At 43.7% G+C, this 23,465-nt stretch overlaps 1 protein-coding gene and 1 long non-coding RNA gene across 4 annotated transcripts in view; one reads left to right on the plus strand and one right to left on the minus strand.

The window, feature by feature from the left end:
* The window catches only part of LOC138525845 (uncharacterized), a 341,157-nt gene that overhangs the window by 152,797 nt on the left and 164,895 nt on the right, over positions 1 to 23,465 (minus strand). The window lies entirely within an intron of this gene.
* Positions 1 to 23,465, plus strand: part of PIGP (phosphatidylinositol glycan anchor biosynthesis class P) — a 210,639-nt gene that overhangs the window by 124,029 nt on the left and 63,145 nt on the right. The window contains exons 3-4 of the mRNA XM_069636093.1: positions 3,099 to 3,171; positions 14,963 to 15,081. Of these exons, the coding sequence (XP_069492194.1) occupies positions 3,099 to 3,171; positions 14,963 to 15,081 (192 nt within the window). The remainder of the gene's footprint in view (positions 1 to 3,098; positions 3,172 to 14,962; positions 15,082 to 23,465) is intronic.

Raw genomic sequence — 23,465 nt, forward strand, 5'->3', positions numbered from 1 at the left:
CGCGAAGCATGGGCTGCTGTTCGGGCGTGGTTTAAATGGCCTGCAAAGTAGTCCCAGGTAAGAAGTTCCCCAGAACCACGCCCAAGTGAAAAATAGTCCCTGTAATAAAATAGTCCCATCCAGGCCTCACGTTGGCTTTGACTCATTTGCAGCATGGTCTGCATAAGGTAAGTAAAGTTTATGAGCCTGGCGCCAGGACTGTTTTCTATGATGAGCCTGGCATCTAAGGCGCCAGGACTGAATCTAAACAGCCCCCAGCCGTGGCTGTTGGGGTTTTAATGAGTATCTGGATGCCTGCTCCTGGGGCTGATGGACACGATCCGGATGCCCGGGGGTAGGCATCATGACATCTGCCTCTCTGGCTGGGGGTCACCAGTGGTCTCTGATGGTGTTTTTCCCCCCGACATGGCGACCCCCGAGGCAGGTGTGGGTGGGCAACTGGGTCCTGGGGCTGGGCTGTGGGGTGATGGAACACCGGTCGCGAGTCTTATGTTCCAGCAGGGGTGTTCACAGCAGCTGGACCCCTGCAGATGGCAGATGTGCAGGCACCAAATGGCAGGGCACGGTGGCAGCAGGCAGGCACGCAGCAGCAGTTGGCTCATGGGAGGCTGCTCGGGGCTCTAGGGGGCAGGAAAATGGCCTTCTGGGCAGGAGCGTGGTCTTTCATGTGTTGTCACTTGGCCAGCTTGATACGGAGTGATTTGGCACGTGAAAAAACTGCACGTCAGCATGTATTTCGAGGAAAGGCCCTTAGCGCATCAGTGCGTATGTGATGTAACACGTGCGGGCGTTTCCCTGGCATGGGTTGAGGGTCCCACGTTGGTTTCCATCGCTCTGTGCGTGCTTTTCGTGGAAAGCGGTGTGTGTTTTCCAGGCGTTGGGGTTCACACACGATTACTTCACAGCGGGTGGGTGTTGGCTACGTGTTCTTCTTCTACACGCAAGGCAGACGGTGAGTTGCACACGCTATTTTTCACACTGAGGTGTCCCTGTTTGTCGCATACCCCTTTTTTTCCACCCATACTAGCCTGCGTGTTGATCATGTATGTATTTTTTGGGTTCCTGGCTGGCACAGCGTACTGCGTGTGTTTTTATTTATTTATTTATTTTACACGGACGTGGGCTACTGGGGCGCTTATCTCTTTTTCTTGCTTTTATGGGATGCCTGTGCGTTGCGTGACATGTCATTTCTCCTAGGGGGACACGGAATGGGACGTTCATCTTGGCTGTATATACGTGTTCGTTGTTAGCGCACGCTTTTGTAATGCGCAGGGACGCTACCGTCTGCCTTCATGTGGCGGACTTGTTTAGGCCTGTGCGCGTCTTTTGCTGTGCGAGGGTTTACCATTTTCAATTCCATGAATACGTATTCGCGTGCTTGTGGGCGTTCCATGTATTTCCCTGCAATACTACCCAGTTACGCCTTCTTTTTCATGCGTTGTTCCCCATTCCGCATGTTACGCCCCGTGTTCCGCCCCCTTTTTGGTGTGTGCACTATCGTTGTGCGCTTTCGCTGTGCACATGGCACACAGCGTTCAGGTTGTTGCAATGACGTGTGCACCCGTGTGCGCCACGCACAGATTTGGCGCACATCCCGGGTGAAACACGCGCAGGGCCTTCCATGAATCGCACACGTGCACGTGCACTTGCTTTTTCACGCTTGCGCCGGCTTGCGCCACGATTTTCGGCGCACATTTATTCCATGAATTACCCTGTAAATTCCGTTAGCACATGGAAGTCATTAGTGACCTCCTCTTAGCCACTCTGTATATTTGGAATGCAGTCAATAACAACTGATATTGACTGCATTTAAGATATCACTTCAGAAGCAGTATGGAAAATAACGTTAAGCATTTCTCAGCATTCAAGAAACAGAAATGTAATTTTCCAGTAAGATGTTTTCCAACAATATACTACAACCTAATTTAACACAAGAAAGTGAAAGCTAAACGTACAATGCTTTCGCTTTTGCAAAGAAAAATCATTCACTGTAACATTGCATTTAAAGCAAGCTCATGCTAATATTTCTTAAGTTCAATCAAGTTTATAATTTAACTGCTTACCTTCTAAAAGAAAACGACTTATTTAGATATTACTAAATGAGACCACACTTAATGTACTAACATGTTTTGTGTAGTTTACTCATTATTCAACAAACCTGTTTTACTTCACCACCATAACTTCAAAACGTATTTTGCTACCAGTACTATGTGCTAACATCATACATACTTGCCAGCATTCTGTGACCAAAAAGATGTAGGATTTTTCAAGTTTGAAAAATTATAATTCCCATTACTATGACATAACAGGAAAATACAAAACATACGAACAGCACAACATGGAAAGATGTTGAAATGTTAAAAATGTATAATTCTGAATGCTAACACCAAATTGTCGGCAGATGCTGTGTTACACTCTGCCACCTGCTTTCACTGCTGGTTCACCTAAGGGTTGTACCGGCAAGAGTGCAGGACAGAGTCACGCAGCTGTCAGGTCAGTGGATTGGTCTGAGCCCAATCAAAGTAATCACCTACCAGTCCACTGTATAGACCGACTGATTAATGTGTTGCATGCTCTGCCCTAGAGCCTGCCTTGGAATCACATAAATTACTTGCCATTGTAAAAAGCAGTAGGGTCTGTCACTGAATTCTGTAGGCGGTAGGGCTGCTTCAAAAGCAGTAGCCTACTGCCTAAATCTGTAGGGTTGGCAAGTATGATCATAGACTGAGGGTGGTCATTATCGCTTTGGATAGTAACCCTTTCCCAAACCCGCAATAATGACCCCACCCTCAGCTTACAAGGCTATATTTTGATCGCTACTGATGACGTTGATAAACTACAAAAGTGAGGTTTTGCCTGACGTTAATAAATAGTCTTAAAGTGGACGTTGGTCATGGTTAAATGAAGCCGTTGTATTGTTTTAGGTTGGGGCTTTCTCTCAACGTTGTTAGTGGTCGAGTGCGTCTTTAAATATGCATTTGAGTTATTTTTTGTATACCATTCATAAGAATCTGTATCTTCTATTTTGTAGATGAAATAAAAGCAGTAATTCATTGTGTTGGTTTCTAATATTTTCTTTTATTTCGATTGTTTGACAGTTCTTTATTTAATGTGGGCGTTTGTTCCCGAATCATGGCTGCACTCTCTAGGACTCACGTACTGGCCTCAGAAGTAAGTGTAAAGCACCTTGAACAGTAACGTGGCATTACAAATGCATGACCGTTTCAAGAAAATGCTGCATTTCCTCCTTAAAATGCAAAGGGAATTGGCTTTATTTTTCTCCGATGATAGAAGTTGATTCCCACAATATGATTACAAATGTATATATAAATATGGTCGGAACAATTCTGAGAGAATCTACTGCAAAGTGAAAGCACAGTGTGCCTTTAAACGGGTATTAACCTGCAATGTGCTAAGCATTTTGTTTGTATAACATATTAAACATTTGTGATCTCTCAGATGGCTGGTTTTGCTTGAACCGGATACATTAGTATTGAACCAAAGATACTATAATGTGATTGAAGGTTCTACTGCACCGATTACCACTGGTGTGGTCTCCCGGCATTGGAGCTTGTCTGATGGGATATTATATATTGTGCCCACGTTTGGGTGAAGATAGTCCCTTTTAGCACCTTACTGTTTGTATTGGTGATCCCCAAACCAAATAGTGTTTGATACTCGAATTATGTTTGACACATTTTTTAGATTTATTTTTTTGTCATGTTTCATACAAATTCTGAGGCTAAAGAGATGTTTATCACATGCATACATTTACATTTGCAAACCGTAACAATGTTCCTCTACAATTTTCACATGTTATTACTGTATTTCACGCCCTTTTACTGCTTCTTCCCCACCATTCATCCAGACCTCTCTACTCCAAATACTTGGTTCATGGGCATAGTAACCCTCGAAGTAAGGTTGGTTGGGATTGTGGAAACTGTCCTACGTTTTTCATGGATTGTTTGGTTTGTGGGGAAGATAAGAAGGGGGTGTGGGGTATGCATCAGTCTTTCCTCTTTAGACCTTTCCCGTTACTGAGAGAGGTGGGACCTCCTCACAAATATAAGGTAGGTTTAGTCCTGTGGGTCTATCACTTGCCAGCAGAACATACAACTAACTGGAAGTTTTTGCTCCAAATCGAAGTGATCCAAGAGGGTTTTCCCGCAGGTTGGACTGGCCTCAGGAAGGCCCTTCACCCCTCTGAGGTGTGAGGTAGCACATACTGTACAGTACTGTCCACCGTAGTTGGATGCGTCACCATGATATAGGTTTGTTGATCAAAGGTTTATTTCAGCTGAGGACATGTTGGTGTATGAGATCCATCTCCTGAGCCCCACATATATTTTATTTTCGGTGGCTCCATTTTGACAGGAGTAAATAGTCTGTCCCTGAGCAGCCTAGGGTGACACAGGTTTAACAGAACACGCACAAGTCATAAATACATTGTATAACACATTTTTTATTTTTGTTATATTTTATATCGCACTTTAAAATCAACATTTGATCATAGCAATAGGGTTTATATATAAAGACAGGAATTAGCACGTGTTTTGCCTGACATAATAATCATCAATTTATATCTCTTAAAATGACAGCATTCATAACCTCGATATTTCCCTCAAAGCGTGCCTTTAAGCGTGTTCCAAATTCTCACTACTGATACAGTTTGATTGTTCCGAGAATGTACATTTTAAAATGACTAATCCACAAGTTCCTTGACTTGTAACAATCAACAAATAAGTGTCTTCAGTACTTAACAAGTTTGGTGCTGGTGTGCGTTAACTCCACAAAACGTTTATCTAGCACAAAAATTGAAAAATTCTGAAACCGTCAAAGTCTTAAGTAGAGTACGTAACCTGTACAGTTTATTTTTCAAAGCACATTTAAAATCTCCAAGAGTTACCTTTGAACTTATTATTGTCCTAGCACATTTCAAACCTCTGAAAGTTGATGACACGTGTTTTGACCATCTGGGCTTCATTAAGGCAATAAATCCCTTTCCATGTTACTCAGCACCTTCAATTATTAATAATTTTACAGTCTATTTAATATTTGAGAATTGTTTTCAGCTTCGTTGGCTTCTATTCTGTGAATGGATCTAGTGCTCAGCCTAAGCTTTCTGCCAATGTAGAAAGTCACCTGCCCTTAGCACCCCAGAAAATTGAGAATTTGTACTAAGTGGGATGAGATGCATCCCTGTTGTTCAGCTTTTGAATGGCGTACTGCCATTCACAAAATAGAAGCCAACAAAGCTGAAAATAATGTTCTCATTTATTACATCCACTGCAATACTAATAATTTAAGGTGCTGAATGACATGGAAATGCATTTATTGCAATGTGTTAAGACAATAATTAGTACAGAGGCAACTGCTGGAGATTTAAAATGGTCTATGACGAGTAAATAGTACAGATTACATACTCTACCCGTGGCATTAAAGGTTTCAGAATTTTCTCTCGGTACAACAGGCCTTTTCTGATCCTTCCCGCTGGTGAAGGCTCCCGCCCCGGTGTGGGAACTCAACGTGGCTCTGACCAAGCTCATGGGGGGGGGGCCCGCTTTGAGCCTATGCATCAGACTCCACTCCAGTTTCTCTTGTGGAAGACGGCTTTCCTTGTGGCCATCACCTCTGCCAGACGTGTAGGTGAGATCCAGACCCTATCCGGCAAGCAACCGTACTTGACTTTACACAAATCAAGGGTGGTACTGTGTACGCACCCCTCTTCCATTCCAAAGTTCTGTTGCAATTCCACCTCATCGATCCTTTCGTGTTACCCGTTTTCCTCCTTTGTTGCCGCAGAGAAAGCCTTGCACTCGCTGGACGTTGCTCGTGCCTTGAAGTTCTACGTGACGTGCACAAAGAGTTTTCAGAAGACTTTACAATTGTTTGTGAACATTGGTCCTGTGAACCATGGGAAGGCCTTGTCCAAAGCCTCCATTGCAAGATGGCTCTCCGGCTGCATCATGCCCTGCCATCGGTTGGCGAACCAACCGCTGCTGGGCCGTCTGAAAGCCCTCTCCTCTGGAGCGAGTGCTGTGACGACGGCGTTCCTGTTTAGTGTGCCCCTGCTAAACATGTGCAGGACTGCTACGTGGAGGTCCACGCACACCTTCATGAAATTCTACTGCGTCAACAGGGATTCCAGGGAGGTGTCCAGAGTCGGCCAAGCAGTGCTACGCAACATGTTCGCTTGAGGTGAGTCTGCTCTAGAGGTAAGCGTTAATTGCTTCTGTTGAGCCTTGCGACCTCCCGTGGTTGTGTAATGTTGTACTGCTGTGTATTCGTTATTCATGAGCATGTGAATCCATGCCAGACCCCATGCAGGTTTAAGTTACTTACCTGTAACTATTGTTCCCTGGCATCGGTCTGGCATGGATTCACATGCGAACCGTTCATCTGGCACCTCCGTGGCACTTCTTGGTCATACTGTCACTTTTTACGTGCTTACCAAATCTGCAGATGGCTGCCAGAGGCAAGGCTTAGGGAGAGGACTGTCATTGGATGCGTGCAGTGCGAGAAACCTGGCGGTATCCTCCCAAGCAGACCTCACAACACCCCTATTCAGGTGCCCAAGGAAGGGCTAACATGCTCAGATCCCACTCTGGGGGCGAAAGAGCGGGAAGCGGTCACCTGGATGGGGGAACCTGGGGTTATGTTCGGGGGAGTGCCCCAGGTGAGATGCAGTATCACATCAGGGATAAAGGCGAGGAGGACGAAGTTCCCGTGGCCTTCATAGGTTGTTACACGTGTACCTCTCTTCCACCCAAAGAATTTCCCTTACCCAAATCCAACAACCCCTCCATATCTGGCAAATCACCTAGGGACCCAAACCCTGTTACACTCAAAAACCACAACTCCCAGAATCCCTGTGTTTCTGTTTCTTATCCAAACACTGCCAGTCATTCTTCTCCACGTCCCTCTGATTATGGTTTTTCACACTCCCAATCTATTTGGACCAAACACTACCTTTCCCACAATCCCCCCCTGTTTATTTTCTGACAATAAACCTTGTCATTCCCGTTTGTTCCATAATCCCTGTAAATCTTGCCCTTCTGAATTTAACAAACCCCCCCTGTACGAGGGCTATAATTTCATATAACACCTCTTCTACCTCCTATCACGTAGGATACCTGGAATCTCTACCACCTCACTTTTCCGACACAAATACGTTTCATACATACATCATGATAAACAATGGACTCGCACCAGAACTGTTCACCTGACATGTCCCGACACAAAGGTCAGTCTGAGTCGGGCAATTGACCAGGATTACACACACCTGACGGCACTTTCTCTTCCCCATACGGAAAAATGGTGGAGCACAAGAGTGCAATACAAGCAAGGCAGACCAAACGTCCAGGGAGATAACCCAGCACTGCAGTTCAAGAGGAGGAGAAAGACGGGCCATACCGAGAGGGTGACAAGGAGGGAATCGGCATTGCCCTTTCCGACTAAGGCCATGAGACCTCTGCAGAAGGAATCGTAAGACAGTGAACAATAGCCAGCGTGTGTTGCAGCAGATGTCAACGGTACACAGGGTCCTTCTCCGCTGACAACCAGGCCTGGCAGAAACGCTCAGCCCTATGGTACCGGCCTTGACTCCAGAGACGAGAGAAACCAAGCGGTTCATAACAGAACTGTATTGAACTTTTGAAAGCATAAAGAGCAATTGATGTAAAAGGAGGAAAACCAGCAACACAGGAGTCCGGCACCACGTGGTTGCTCACTCAGGAAACTCCGGGTGATTACCCAATTATTGAAACTATCAAGACCAGAAGGCATTGGGAAAAGCGAGAAGACAGGTCGAAGTGGTCATACAGGGGTTTCGTAAAATCCTCTTTACAGTCGAAAGTCTTTGACCGACAGATGATTGTGTAGGTAAGGGAATTGAATCCTGCATCGTAAGAGTTTAATGAGAAGGTACGATTGACAGATTGGCAAGCGTGAACCCGAAGTAGGGATGCCGACAAAGGGGGCCGAAGTCTAAAGTCCCGAAATACAGTGTTGACCAGAGTGAACCTGGCCGAGGGATGTCCACAGTGAACTGTTAGAAAAGACATTTTATCAAAGTTACCGAATCATTTGCATTGAAAGCCATAGTGAACCCGATCGAGGGAGGCAAACAGTCAAGTCCAATCTGAGTCCGAAAGAGGGGGATCCAAGGGTGAAAAGCAAGCACTCGCCGACCTGTGAGTGCAACAATTCAAAATATAATAGGGAAAGCCTTTTGAATGCATGACATGTCAGAGGAACCCAATAAAGAGAAGGGATATTCGAGAGGGGTCTGCGCCCAGATGAGGGGGAATCCAGGGGTGAAGAACTATCACCCTTATACAGAGAAGAACTTTTAGTTTAACTTTTGTTTAGATATTTTGAACCTATCAGACCCTCGAAAGCAGGGGATCTAATATCATTAAAGAACTTGCTAAGAATCTGCGCCCAGAAGAGGGGCATCCAGAGGTGAAAGACATCACCCGATGTACATGTGAAAAGGAACTCTTTGTTCGTTATTTGAATACATCAGGGCCACAGCGGCAAGAGATTTAACCACTGAATGCCCTATTTGCTGAAGGCGGAACTGTTAGTTTGTGCTGGGAAAGCTCGATTGTATGCTGTGCTCCAAAGTCCACCCTGGTCCCGTGCCGAAAACGTAGGGAAGGGAGACCAAGTATTGCATCCTGACTTATCATGTGTGAACACTTCCTTCTTTCTTAAGAACATTATCTCACAATTCTTTTTTGTATTTAGCTTAAGGATTGGCAATAGGTTTTTCTTAGTATAGGCCCCTTCATTTGACACAAAACCACTTGGACTGCCTTATTATTATTTGATGATCGAAGCTGGCTCCCATCTTGGATTTAGGTTTAGATTAGGTGTTTTTCCAACCTACCTTTGCAGTTTAATAAAATCCCTGGAACTGTGATCACGTGTGTCTGTCTTTACTATTGCCACCATGAGTTTCTTACAGCAGGATGACCTAGAGGACAGTGATTGGTTTAGAGAAGAAATACAGTTTTAAAGTGAAAATGAAACTGTTTTTTCTTTTATCGAGGATTCCTAGCCTGACGACAGGGAATATTCATGAGCATGCAAATCCATGCCAGACCCATGCAGGAGAACAATAGTTACAGGTAAGTAACTTGAACCTTATTCACTACCCATTCAAGAAGAATTGGCTTTACAGGAAAATTGTATATTCTAGACATCTATAGCAAACCCAGAAGTCAAACAAAAGGAATTAGCAGGGTCAAAGTGGGTTCATTATAGACCCAAGGGCTGCCATTTTTCCTGCTGATTCAGTCCAGATTGATAACTATCTAACTTATCTATCCAAAACTGTTCCTTCCTTGCTTGTACTTGTTCTATATCTCTTATGCCTCTTCCAATCACTTTGTCGGCGACCCACCATTTAATGTCATCTTCACTGTGGCCCAATGTCAACACATTTTTCACTAGTGGTGCTGACAGTGTTTTCATTCTGATTTTGGGCTGATGATCTGTAATTCTGACCCTTATTTGTCTGATGGTCTTGCCAACGTGCATCTTTATGCAAGGGCACAGATCATGTAAATTACATTAGCACTTTTGCAAGTACTATGGAACTTAAAATGCCACTCTTTTCAATTGGACCATGATGAATTTACACTCAGTACAGCCTCCTCATGGATAATGTCCTTTGACAGGCGGTAACCCCACAAATGATCTCCGATTCATCTGTGGTTTTACCCTGATTCTGTCGGCACTAACCAAATGCTAAATGAAGCTCGGGGAACTTTTTGTGCAGTCACTCTTGGACCTCCGCGACTTGATACAGCATAAGTGTTGCAGTGTTGCACCGGTGGGAGCAGAGAACGGAGACCTAGAGTTCCCCCTCTCCGTTTGCAAAAAGTGAAAATGGGTTTCTGCGCCCATCTGTTACTGCGCCACAGTGAAGTTCAGGTATCAACCAAATGCTGTCTTTAAATGCAAACAATGGGGGGTCCATCTCTGGGTTGTTAAGTTGCAAAATATGCCCGGTTTTTAAGATCATTACTGTGTGGGCTGAATGATGTAACACTCACCACCCTGGAAATCTTTCTTGTTTTCGGATTTCACCAGGGGATTGGCTCTAACCACATTCCTGGCTCTTATTGGATTTTCTGAGAGAGTGTCGGGGATAACCTCTATTAAGGAACCTATCAAATGCAATATCTGATCCCTTTTTGAAGTCATGCACTAGAACGCAGTTTCTCTTGCTGCAGAGAAACTGCCCACAAAAAATGTTTTCCCTGAGGGCCTTAAGATGATAACCTTGATGGTGGAGGATTGTGTTGCAATCCGTAGGCTTTCTGTAAAGGCTGGAACCAAGGGAGCCATCTATTTTCTTTTATGACCTAATCTAAGAAAGGGATACATACAGCATTTTTGACCATGGTGAATCTCAAGTTTAAATTGAGGCTATTGACCCAATTATGGAACCTTTTTATTTTTATTTATTAACATTTTTCTTTTTTTTGCATTGAGGCGCTAGTTACAGAAAATGCATAGTTCTTTAGTGAAGTGCATTAACACATATATGATTACAGACAAAACAGGTGCAAGCACTGGGCTAGCAAAGCCACACCTCATGGTACGAAGTGGGGTGGGGGGAATCTGGAGGTGGGGATTAGTGATTGCAGCTCGACCGAACCAGGCATAACAAGGGAGGATGAGGTGGGATAGCAGGCACAGCACTCCGGCCACGGGCAGACAGGCCAGACAGGGAACAGCCCTTAAATGTGGGTCTTGAAGGGGGCGGCGTTGCCAGCCGGCTCCCAGGCCATCTTCCTTGTTGTATGGGGCACCAGCCAATTGCAAAGGCTTGGTGATGGGCTTCCGACCTCGGAAGAGACCAGCTAAGAGACTATGCATCCCAGTGGCCATGATGCCAGGGCCCATCCGGGATGGAGACAGGGCACCCCTCACGGGCTCACAGGCGCATGATGACTCCTTCTCAGTGAAAAACAAAAATAACTAATCAATATTGGCCACGCTAGTTTGCCAAACGTTCAAGATGTCATCAATGTATTTCTTGTATAGATGCAAGGCAGCAAGAAAAGGATTGGACGAGATAAAAATAAATAAACTCTTCAAATTTGGCCATATACAATGTAGTCAAGTTGGGGGCAGCAGAAGCCCCCATTGCTGTCCCTTTGATTTGTATGTTGAACTAGCATTTGAAACAAAAAATGTTTTTGCGTGCCTCTTCCAAAAGCTCCAAAATAAATTCTGTAAGAACATTGTGTGGTTGGACCCTCCCATTAAGGTAGTCTCTACAAACTCGCAGGGCCTCAGCCTACGGAATGTTGGAATAAAGGGACTCCACATCCAAGATAACCCGAAAGGTCATGGTTAGACTCAAAAGGGAGCCCTTCAATGATATTGATGACATATGTGGTGTCTGCCAGAAAAGAAGTGGTCTCTGCAGCCAAGGGTTTCAGAATAAAATCAATACATTTGCCCGAGGGTTCCAACACTGTGCTGCACAAGGACAATGGTTCTGCCCAGTGGTTTCACCACATCCTTATGCACCTTGGGTAAAATGTAAAACAAATGACTTCTGGGGACTGGTGGGATTTAGAAACTCTAGTTCCTCGGTGGTAAGGAATCCAGCTTCTAATCCAGACTTGGTAATATCAGCAATCGGTGCTTGGATAGATGGAGTGGGGTCTCCCTGTAATAGACCATAGGTGTCAACTTGGTTGAGGATTTTGAGGGCCTTGCTATCATAGAAGGTGCTATCCATGATGACCACACCTCCACCTTTATCTGCACTTTTGATCCCAATACTGGTGTCGTTCTGTAGGGAGAAGAGAATGTCCTTACATCTATGTCCAAAATTGAAATCGCGCATGTGGGTATTATCTTGAAAAAAATTCTCAATCTTTCAAAAATGATTTTTTCAAAAGTAAGGACTTCCTTCGAAACCATATTGTTGGATGGGGTACATTAGGATTTAGGATGGATGGGAGTGTGTCCAGCCTCCAGTCTTTCTTTGCTGTCCAAAAAATATCAGAGGGGAATTTTACAAAACAATTGTTGCAATTTCAATTTCCAAACCCATTTTGGAGGTGCTACACATGTGAACATATGAGAGGCCTAGTTCAAGCACTGCCTCATCTTCCTTTGTCAAAATTCTTTGAGATATATTTTACACGGGGGAGGGCATGCCTACCTCCGATATATACTCTGCTCCTTGTCTCCATGAAATGAGGCTGGTTTAAAGGGGGTATTTGAGGCGTAGGAGGCATGTATGTCTTCGGGGGTAGCAAAAAGTGTTGAAGTTGAAATTCCCCTCTACCCCTTTCTCTGCCGGTCTTACCCTAAACAAAATTGCCTATTACTCCTTCCCATCTGGTTACCCCTATCCGAGTAATGATCTGACTCCAATACAGAAGGTTAAGAGGGATCAGACAAATTGACCATTTTTTTTTTCAATAGCCCCCTCTCGCTCCTCCTTGGGAAGAAGGTGGAGTACAATATGTCTGGCTGATGCAATCTGCTTGGAAATACAGATTGACTTTGTCAAAATGTGGCAATTATTTTATTTTTTATCCATTTATCTGCTAGTTGGTGATTTCGTGAATTTGTCTTGTTATCTCTGAATCACCTGTAACTTATCTTTGCCATGTTGTATAGTGGCATCATTTAGAAACGTTTGATTTTGTTCATTAGCTTTTATTGCTTTGTTTATAGTCAAGACAATCCAATCCCTACTGCATTTTGTAGCTACATGTGAGGAGGAAGCCATGTACTCCTCATCTAAAAACAGGCATGGTTCGTTCCTTACTTGTAACCCCAGAGGAATAATGTTTCCTCTAAGGTATTCTTTCAACAATAGAATGTGCGTTAAAGTATGGAAATGTTTCTGTTTGAGTCTTAGTAAGGAATCAGTTGTGATTTTAGTTGTATCCAGAGAGCCAGAGGGCTCTATATCAAGAAAGATGGCCCACTTATGGTCTCTGCCAGTTGCTCTTCTGTAAATGAAAACACATCCATGACCTTGACTCCAACTGAGGAAGTGGTGAAGCAAATTAGGACACAGATCAATAAAAAACAGAGTGTATAACTCTACCTACTTAGCCCAACCTGCTCTACCATATGCAACACACACAAAAGCTAGGCATGCCCATAACCCCTAATTCCATGGGCTAATCCTAACATCATAACACGGGATGGAATGAAGGCAAAGTTCAAACAAGTTTATTTAATTAATCTTTAGTTTTTGTAGCCGTATTCTGCTGGCTTTTGCAAAGATGATATAAATTTGTAAACATAAAACACATTTCAAGAATACATAATAAATATGTCAAGTGCAGTGTGCAAAAGGTGCAAAGAGTGCATCTCCAAATGGAGAAAAATTGGTAAATTCTAAAGTGCACAAATAGCCATCAACTCCTGATCAATGAGGATAAGAAGGGCTCCAAATTGATTCACAATCTAAAACATACAGTTGATAAAAATCAAGCAGTTTAGAAAGGCTAGCAGTCATAAAGCATTTGTTTTCATTATGTAAAAAAGTCTACTAGGTGAGACATTCTATCATAATGTAGTTGTCTTCAAAGTGTTTTCTGAGCTCTATAGGAGGGTGTATCGACGTTCCTTCTTCCTAGTTTCCTTAATCTCCCAATGATATTGTGGGACTGCTTTCTTCAGGACATGCTGCCTCTATCTGTAAAAAAAAAACTGATGAAAAGCTACTGCAAAGTAATCATGTGTTAAAATCGCAACAAGATTATCTCTGAGCGAAAAAAGCATTCAGGTGTAATATATACTAAAGAAAAAACATAGCCACCCTTTAACTGAAACTTTCTGAAGTGCACAGGCTTTAATGGCTATAAGAAGTCGCTGAATGAACCTAACAACCAAACAATGCAGAAAATAACACATTGATTGTCTTTCTGCAATGTGGCCAATCTGTACCTGCTTGCTAACCAAAACACAAAGGAGACAATACTTGGAGTCTCCAGGGGGGGTCATGGGCATACATTCTCAGGATTGTGGTAGGTTCCCATCATTAGTGGAGGTAATGTATATGAACGGCAGAATTTAAAAATCCCTAAACGGGGGACAAAGGAGACCAACAGTCTAGAAGGCGGAAGGAATCAAAGGGGCTTACCTCCTATTAAGTGAAACTCGTAAACGAGGCCGCGTGGATGGGCGGTTCCTGGAGTTCGTGGCTGTTTTCTAACTATGCAAGGGAATATTAAGCACATCAGGGTAAACTATAGACTAAATACACTCCGTATGAATTGACCAAGGGCTGAAGAAGCTCACAGTAGGTAAAAAAAATAGATTGGGACCTATGAAGTAAAATACGGGTTGGCATATGGAACAGATTATGTGATTATTTTCATTTTATTACATATCAGTGCTATAACCAAGGAAATGGATGTTGTCCTTGGATAAGGAAATAAAAGAAATATAAACCGCAATTGTTTTTAAAAGAGTAATACCAAATGTATGGAATACTAATAAAATAGTGGTGATGTCGAAATCCTAAGCTCATTGTGGGTACTTGTTTACGATTTATGTATTTGTACTTCGACACATGCAGGTAGAGTGCCTAAAAACTGCAGCTTTAGGCATCTAGTCCCAGAAGTATGAACATTTAATTGAAAAAAAGAGTTACCAAAAAGTGATCTTGCAACGCGGATCTTGAACATATAAGCATATCATTGCTCAATCTAGTACTGTCTGGAGAACATGTTTCACCTCCCCGTCTTTTTCTCTATTCCATGCTGTTCTAGTACTGCATCTTGTTCTTGGGATGCTCCAGCTTCAAGTGTCTCATATAAAGCACTCCACAGTTTCTTGTACTTGGATGTATGCTGTGTCAAATAACTGGAAAGAAAATGTAAGATAAATTACATGTTACCTTTTGGAAGGTTTTTGGTGTGACTTGTACAATACCTTTTTATAATTGATCTCTTCATTTCAGGTACTGGGCAGTTGCTTTGCCGGTATATCTCCTCGTCAGTCTTGTAATTGCTTTAATAATGTTATTTGGGATTAATATGATGTGCACCGCTCCTCTGAACTCCATAGATACAATCACCGGTAAGTATATTTCACATGTAAATCTTTAAATGTTTTCATAACTTTTTAATAGATTGATCACGGCTCTGCCCAGCAGTGGTTTAGTATAGATATTAAAAGTTAATGTACTTTAATCAAATAACTGAAAGATGGGGACAAAATTAAAAATTCCTTTTATTTTATTGGGTCCGAAGGTGGGGAAAAGTAGAAATGTTTGACTTGCACACCCTTTTTTCAATAATGATTACTAAAATAAATCAAGCAATCGACATTAATTTAAGGAGTTGTTTTAACATCTAATGGAAGAAATGCACCGCTGTTATTAAAAATCTGTCCGAACAGTGAAAATGCCGCACATCAACAAAACATGACATTGTTTATGGATCATCCTTTCAATTCTGAAACCGCATTGCTGCGGGGAAACCAAGTCAGTGTTTGGTGTGTTTGTAGCAAGGTCTCGGAACAAGTTAGTTTTGTATCCCAGGTGTCAGTCATGGTGGTGTACTATGTGGCCTTTCGAAGCAAGATCAAAATTAGGTTATCCACAAACCTGAGGGACACAAAAAATAAATGTTCATTCTTTAGTATGCAACTGTAATGGCAATGTGTTTTTTTAAAATGTCTGTCTTCAGCCAATGGCCAATTCTTTATCTTCGTTTCACAGTGGTATTTTTCACAGTGGAGTTAGTCTTGCGGTGCTCTAAATAACGGTAACTATGTGTAGGCAGTCTGCAGTTTGCTGGTCAATCATCGTCATTAACAGCAGTTGACCATTCAGAAGGCATGTCTTTGACAGGTTCCTGAAGAACACATCGAGTAGTAGTAGAAAACCATGGCATATTCCCATTTGGTTCTGCAAATGCTTGTTCTCCCGGGCGGAGGAGCTGGCCCAGCAGTGCCTGAGGGGCAGGTGGTGAGACCCTGACCTCAGTTCATGAGAAGCCTTGAGAGCGGAGGAGACGCAGCATCAAGTAAAGCGACCAGTGAGTTTGTGTGTAAAGAAACCCGGTGCGTGAACGAGAGGAAAAGAAGATACATTGTGGCAGAGCGGGCACGTGTCGCCAATAACCTTGTGAGTGCTTCTGAACTGTATGAACAATCGAATGCTATGCTAACGAGGCTGTACAAAGATACTGTGTATCAGAGTGATCGCATATAGAAGATTTGCAAGGTTTTGAAAGCCTTTCAAGTGATGGAGAAAGACTGACATGCTGGCAAGAGAATATCTTGAAACAGGATATTAGAGTGGTCAGGTGAAGGCAATAGGCACCGTTTCGAACGTTTCTGGCTATCCGATGAGGCATAAAATGTATTTAAAGCACTATGAGTGAAGAGAAAGTGGTTAAAAGTGGTTGGGCGAACAGCAGAAGGGGGAGCAGTTAAGTGGGAGCAAAAGAGAACCTAAACCCTGCAAACCCCAGTGAAGGAAGAAACAGACTGAATATAAAGTTAACAATTGAAAGTACAAAGAGTCCAGTACTGCCAAAGAAGACGCTTGGACAAGGTCTCAAGCCCAAACATAACACCAAGGGCCCCTTGTTGCACAACCTATAATGGGTATATGCAGTATAATGACAACTACGCCCAGACCAGAGAGCCCCAACCATGTGTATGGAAGTTGCTGAAGAAAACTTAATGCCAAATGTTTGAACTTTTGCTGCATCTGTACTTGAAGCTTGGGGAAGTGTATATTGAAACCAAGTGTGTTATGGGGAGAAACACTGAAGTCCTGAAAGAACAGTTGAGGCCTATAACTGTTGGAACTGTATCCTGAACTTGGGGAAGGGAGCTAGAGACTGTCCAGACTTTGTTGAATGTTGTGTCTTAGAATAACCCTACACTACATTTTTGTATTGGATGTGAGGGCAAGCATAAGTGATGACGCACAGGCCTTTGATTTGGACTTACTGACGTATACCTACTTAGTTTCTTTTAGGTAGGGAAACTCCCACCATGGCTATAGTTCAAGTTAGGCATTGCATCCATCCTGATAATTAATAAAAAGTAATATTGTTGAATTCACATTGTTGTCTGTGTCATCTTGATACCATGCCTGTCGCACATTGTGAATAATCAAATCTTTATAAACCCTCTCGCAACTTTCGTATTTAGTTTGCTTATCGCTTTGAATCCCAAGAACACCACTGATATAAAGAACTTCCCGTTTTCTCCAATGTAACCTCTTTCTTGCAACCGCAAATATCAACACCTGCTATTGACCAGCAAGAAATAAGAATACATTGTTCACTTCAACCTTTATTTGGGTCCTATTAAAAAAACGTAACTATCAGCATTTCATTATAATAAATCAATCCTTCAAAAGTAACAACGGGTGGCATTGAGAGCCTGGGTTTGCCAAAGTCATACGCTTATTACATTTACCATATTATATTTATTGTAATTTTGAATTATGTAATGCAACAAGTTTGATAGACGTTTGCATACATAAAAATAACCTACGCACAGTCTACCAGTAATAACTAAGTTGTCTCTATGGTGTGATTTGTAAATCTCCATGTAGGAGTAATATAACAAACAGGAAATATTACAGCACACTTATGGGGTACCATCTGTTTCTTTCTGTTCTGGTCAAGTACAAAATATTCTTCATGAATGTAATAGATTACAAACTAGGATTTAGAATTGGTATATGTGCCCATAAAACAGGATCTGCCTGTTTAGACAAGGACTGTACAGTTAGAAGGTCCAATCCAGACCTACTACTGCAATGACCATTCTTCTCTGCCTAATAATCGGATCTCATATCAGACAAGGATACAGCACACTGCAATACCATACAGTTCTAATTTCTGCAAATGCCTGTTCATGTGTGTTGTGATTGTTCTCTCGCTAATAAAGTGAATGGACTAGAGGCATGTCTTTTTCACAATACAATACAGGATAAATAGTTCAGACTGAAACGTACTTGTCAAAAATAGGCCTTGCTGCAGTCTCTGAGCCGATAGCCCCAGCACTGCCAGGTAAGTAATCATGACATATAGTATTTTTGGCGACAAAATGTGTGGCACTCATTTTGAAGCAGGCAGGCATGTGGTGGACATTTCAAGGTCTGTGCCCAAGGCATGTGCTATTTTTTCACTCATACACAGAAAGATTCAGTGCAATAGCCACAAGACATTACTATAGGTTGCTGATACACACTTTGTAGAAAAACAGAAAACAAAGCAGGAGTCTTCCATATAACCACTCTTCATCTCAGAAGGTAGTGTGGTTCACCCACAGAGCAATTTGCTCCAACATATTTGCATTCACTTATCATTAATATGGATAAAAAGGGAATTATAATATAATCACAACATGTTAGCTAGTGATCTATAAAAAGACAACATTGTTCCTTTTAGTGAATACACAAACTTTATTTTATACAGTATACACATTGGAGGATTGGTTAACGAATTGAGTCTTTAATGGAGACAACAGCATATTCAAATTTGACAAATGGCACATGACCTATTAATTGAAATCTGCTACTAATTTGGTCCACAGTGGCAGACCTAGGAGGGTGTTCTTTGTGTGCAATGTTTTGGGGCATAGTTCAGCACGCGGTCTAAATCCGCTTTGAAGATCTTGGCTTTCCATTGCCTTGACCATTGATATCAGATGGTCATGTTGCCTTTTTTTGAAAATGATCTTGGCTACTGTGACGATTCGCCAGGTATCGTCACTTCTCCCCAAGGGCGAGCCCTTTCCCATGATGCTACAGAGTTGCAGCCGCTACCGAATAGTTCCCTTAGCGTGGTTTAATGCGGGGGGGGGGGGATCTCATGCAGAGGGACTCCCATTGTGGGGACAAGGACAGTCGCCTAGGGTACAGCCAGCCCCACAGATAAGGGGTATATTGGCCACTTTTACTCCCTAAAAATAGGCAAATACTCCCAGGAAATAGGGAGTCAAAATACTGCCAACAGAAAATGGGAAACAAACACGTTGTGCCCCTTCTTTTCGCCCAGACCGCTCCATGGAAATGTTTGGACTAGTAGTGCACATAGTACCACAGGAAGAAACTACCATTATTGCTGACTGATCGTTAGAGGTAAACCTGTATCTTTTAATGTGTATGAATAACTAGGTGAAGAGGAATAATTATAAAAAAAGATTCCCGTTTTACAGTTAAAACATCTCGCTTATAAAATACTTCCATAGGGAATTGGACTTAAATTTGTACTCCCTAAAAAATAATTTTACTCCCAACTTTAATAGCAAATCTAAATCTTATCTGGAGCACTGGGTACAGCCCATTGAATAATGTCACACCCCAAGCACCCCTTCCATTCCAAGTCGCTTCCTTGAGTAGACCAGTGTATTACTGTTGTACTTGGGATACAACCAAGACAGAAAATACCAGGGTGAAGCAGAGCACAGAAGACCGATTACTGGCTGTGCTAGTACTGGTACAACGTGGCCCAAGGGGGCATAAGATGAAGGTGTCAAAAGATACAAAGGACTTTGACAATCCGCAAGGGAGGAACTGGCAACAATGCATAAGAAGAGATGATGGACTAAAGAACTTGTTAAGCCCAGTTGGGAGAAGCAGCAGCTGTGGAGACTGTCCTGCGAGGGAGTTTCAAACCTGGGTGTCGGTCCGAGGTAGTGAATAACTAAGGACGCTGGCAAGCAGCTGAGAGTTCTCCTGGGGTCTCGCTGGAACGGACCCAGGCATGAGACTGAGGAGAAGCAGACTTGCACGCTGAGATGCCACGGTGCAGCAAGAGCAGAGGAGAGCAGAGATGAAGCTCAGTCCCAGGAAGCCCCGATGACGTAGCGAAGCCCTAGTGAAGGTAACGGGTGGCATGGGAGACCAGCAGGGAATGACAATTTACCGCCTTACCGCTACTCGCGATAAGCACCGGACCGAGTAGCAGTAACACTATTTGCATTGGTGGTATCCCAGCGCAATTACCGCTGGGATACCGCCAACCTAGTGATGAGGCCCCAGGTATTGGCCTACAAGTCCCAGCTTACAATGAAAAACTAACTGGCTTGAGGTGTGATGCATGGCACAAGGCTACTTATGCAGCTACCAAATAGTCACAAAGCAGGTGTATGATTTGTTGGGGGGGCGGGGCAAGGAAAGGCTCCATGGACTAAACGCGGTTATGTTATTGTCTTCGAAATATGGGCATGGGAGACCTGGAGGGGCCACAGCGATGCAAGCTGGGCAGGCTCGGGTGGCTCTCGCTCGGCTCACTAGCAATAATATGGCTGTTGGGCCACAGAAGGGTCAGCCATATATGAAAACTAATCTTCCCCGTGGCAGAGATGAGCCCACTGACCACCACAGAAGAGGCTGGGACCTCAACCCAAGAGAACTAGACATTTGAGGAAGTCATCCTTACAGTAGTGGCGGAGATAACCCCACTGATCACCAGAGAAGGGTCTGGGATCCCAACACGGGTAAAATAAGCATCCAAGGAAATCATCCTCACAGCAGTGGCAGAGATAACCCCACTGATGACCAGAGAAGGGTCTGGGACCTTAACACCAGTAAATCAGGCATCCAAGGAATTCTTCCTCATCACAGTGGCACAGCGGCAGACATAAGTGCACTGAAACCCAGAAAAGGACTTGGAACTTTGCTGTTACCGTGAGAGAGTGGCAAGGTAAACCCAAGTTTGAAGAATACAGAAAAGAACTCTCGAACACGAGTGGCAGGGGGTAATTCCCCCTGGACTTGGTGTGAACTATATTGGAGTGTGCAGACCAATACCAGGAGGAGGGAATCATTATCCTGGTCCAGAAACATGCATTGGACAAGGTTTTGTTGGAACCACAAGCTAGGGGAAGGGAGTCCTCCCCCGGCACCCTTTTACAAGACAATATTTTGGGACTGACACCCGACTACCAGGAGAAGGGAGTAATTCTCATGGTATATACACTTTTGTGCAAGGTTTGTTGGAACTACAAGCCAGGGGAAGAGTGGCCTTCACCCTGGCATTAATTTGCAAGAGAACATTTTCGGAACAACACCCGAATACCAGGAGAAGGGAGGCATTCTCATGGAGAAGGAACTTTCTGATCTATATATTATTCTTTAGTTGTAGTGTAAGGGATAGATGTATGTTGTGATACTGTTAGGCAGAAACCTGTGCAGTTCCCTCTGGGACCACTGCAAAAGATTTAAGACTACATGTGTTTGGCAGTAAACCCACTTGATAGCAGTCTGTACCACACATATTCACTTGGTAGCTGTGGCTGAGCAGTCAGACTTCCCTCAAGAAGAGTTAGGCAGTATACAGAGTATTCACAATAGGTCAACAGAACACAGTAGAACAAGTAAACACTGACCAGAGCTTGGTGTAAAAGAGATATAATTATTTATTTAAAACCACATCTAGTAAAACACACCGGCACTAATGTTAAGCAGTTCAAAAACACGGTCACTAAAAGATATACACTCCCTTAAAAGAATATTAGACAATTCTTAAGTAAAGCCCCATTTATTTTCAGACAGCGGTGAGCGCTTAACGCAGATGGCACTCTAATAATTCGTTTTAAAAAGGGAGAGAAAAGCAGAGTATAATTTGAAACAGATCCCAACACTTTCACAAGAACACAACAAGAGAGGAAGGCAAAGTAAAACCGTGAAGTTAGAGTTCAGAAGGCCGGATCCACTTTAAGAGGATCAGAACGAAATGTGTCCAAGGTCACACGGTTGAAGTGCACAAAAGTCTTGAAAAGGTTCAGAAAGAGTTGGACCAAAGAAAGGGACCAGTTAGATGGTCAAGGCGGCCAGCCCAGTCCAGAAGGTTAAGGAATTATTATTACCTTGTAGCAATCTTTAGAAAGGGAGGCTTGGCGGACACGGTACCTTAAAGTGGTGAGAATACTCCAGCGGGGGCAGTTGTTCCTGGCAGCGGATGCAAGTCGGTGCTTTGTCCGGGGGAAGAGAGGATCTCGTCGGGGAGGAAGACAGGAGTCTGTTGCACTGCCAGGGAAGAAACCATCCGCGAGTTCTCGGGTAAAGGGAGTGGTCCTTTTATTCGCGGTCCAGTGGTAAGTGGCTATCCGGTTGCCGGGGTGCTTGGCACGGGCAATTCGACCACAAGGCATCCTGGGATGCGAGGAAAAGAAGGTAAACTGGTTGTGCCCACCAGTCAGGGGAAGAAGCCCCTCCAGCCGGGAGATCTTCTCTGTCGTCGGGAAGTGGTGAGTCGGTTCCGCAGGGCTCCACCGGTGGTGTCGTCGTGGTAGGTCGGCTCAGCTACTCCCTCATCGGATTCTCAGGTCCTGTGGCGACTTCTGAAGTTCCAGTCCCCAAAGCCCTGCTTTTATGCAGCACACCCCCATTCACTCAGCCTAGCTGTCAATCAAACATGCTAAGTGGTGAGCCGGCCGGCTCACCACTTGGGCCAATCACACAAGAGTGCGACTTGAGTTACCAAGGTAACTCAGTCCAGGGTGCCTAAACCCCCTCCCACACCCCCTGTGGCACCACTTTTGGAGGCTTCTGTGGAGAAGCCCGCCAAAAAGTGGAACAAAGGGCTCGACTTGGGTTGGCGTCACAGAAGAGAAAACAAACGCCATTTTAGAATCGAGTCCTGGCAAAAAAAACAACCGGCGAATTAATATTAAATAAATAAACCAGCGGTATGTTCGAGGCTATGAGAATTAAATAATTCAAGTTGGTAGCCTCGAACAATGGGAAAATCCCATAGGGATATATTCGCGGTTGAATATAAAAAGTAGTATCCACTGCCACCAGCCAAAACTCGATCAGGGGGGATGGAGACGTGCCCCCTCGACTAACAGACCCCGGGGCAATCGAATTGCCCCGACCAGTACGTCCACAATATGATGGTTTGTACCGGTTTCTGTTAATAATTTGGGACTAGTAAAGCCAATGGTGACTTTACATGCCCTGGGAGACAGTAGTCAGTCCCAGGGTATGGAGTCTATGGTGGGGTGTCACTATGACACCCCTGTGTCACTGCACGGAGGGTGCTGTATAACACATATAGTAAAAACACATGAGGCCCTATGGAGTAAAGGACCCCATAGCCCATAAAACACATTAGCAGTCAAAGGAACACCATAAATCATGTCCAAGAGTGGGAGAAAGAGTCTCACTCTTTGCAGGAGAAAAAAACAAACTCCAGAAATCCAGCAAAGCTGCTGGGGGACTCACTAGGTTAGGAAATTCAGCCTAAAGAGAGAATTCTCCAGGATGGTGGAGTTTGATTTTGACTGACATTTTGACAGATCCTTTAGTATTAGTTTGAGACAGTGAACCCCCTCTTGTGTGATAGGGATTGTGAAGTTTTCTTTTACTATAAATACATTTTTATAGCAACCAACATGCCACACTTGTTTCAGCTTCCTTCTACGACTCCCTTTGACTTCTTTGACTCCCTTCCCTCCTATTTCACCCCCTTCCCACCCACCCC

This window comes from Ambystoma mexicanum, chromosome 7p (genome assembly GCF_040938575.1).
Source record: "Ambystoma mexicanum isolate Mex_15411 chromosome 7p, UKY_AmexF1_1, whole genome shotgun sequence".
NCBI classification, from domain to species: domain Eukaryota; kingdom Metazoa; phylum Chordata; class Amphibia; order Caudata; family Ambystomatidae; genus Ambystoma; species Ambystoma mexicanum.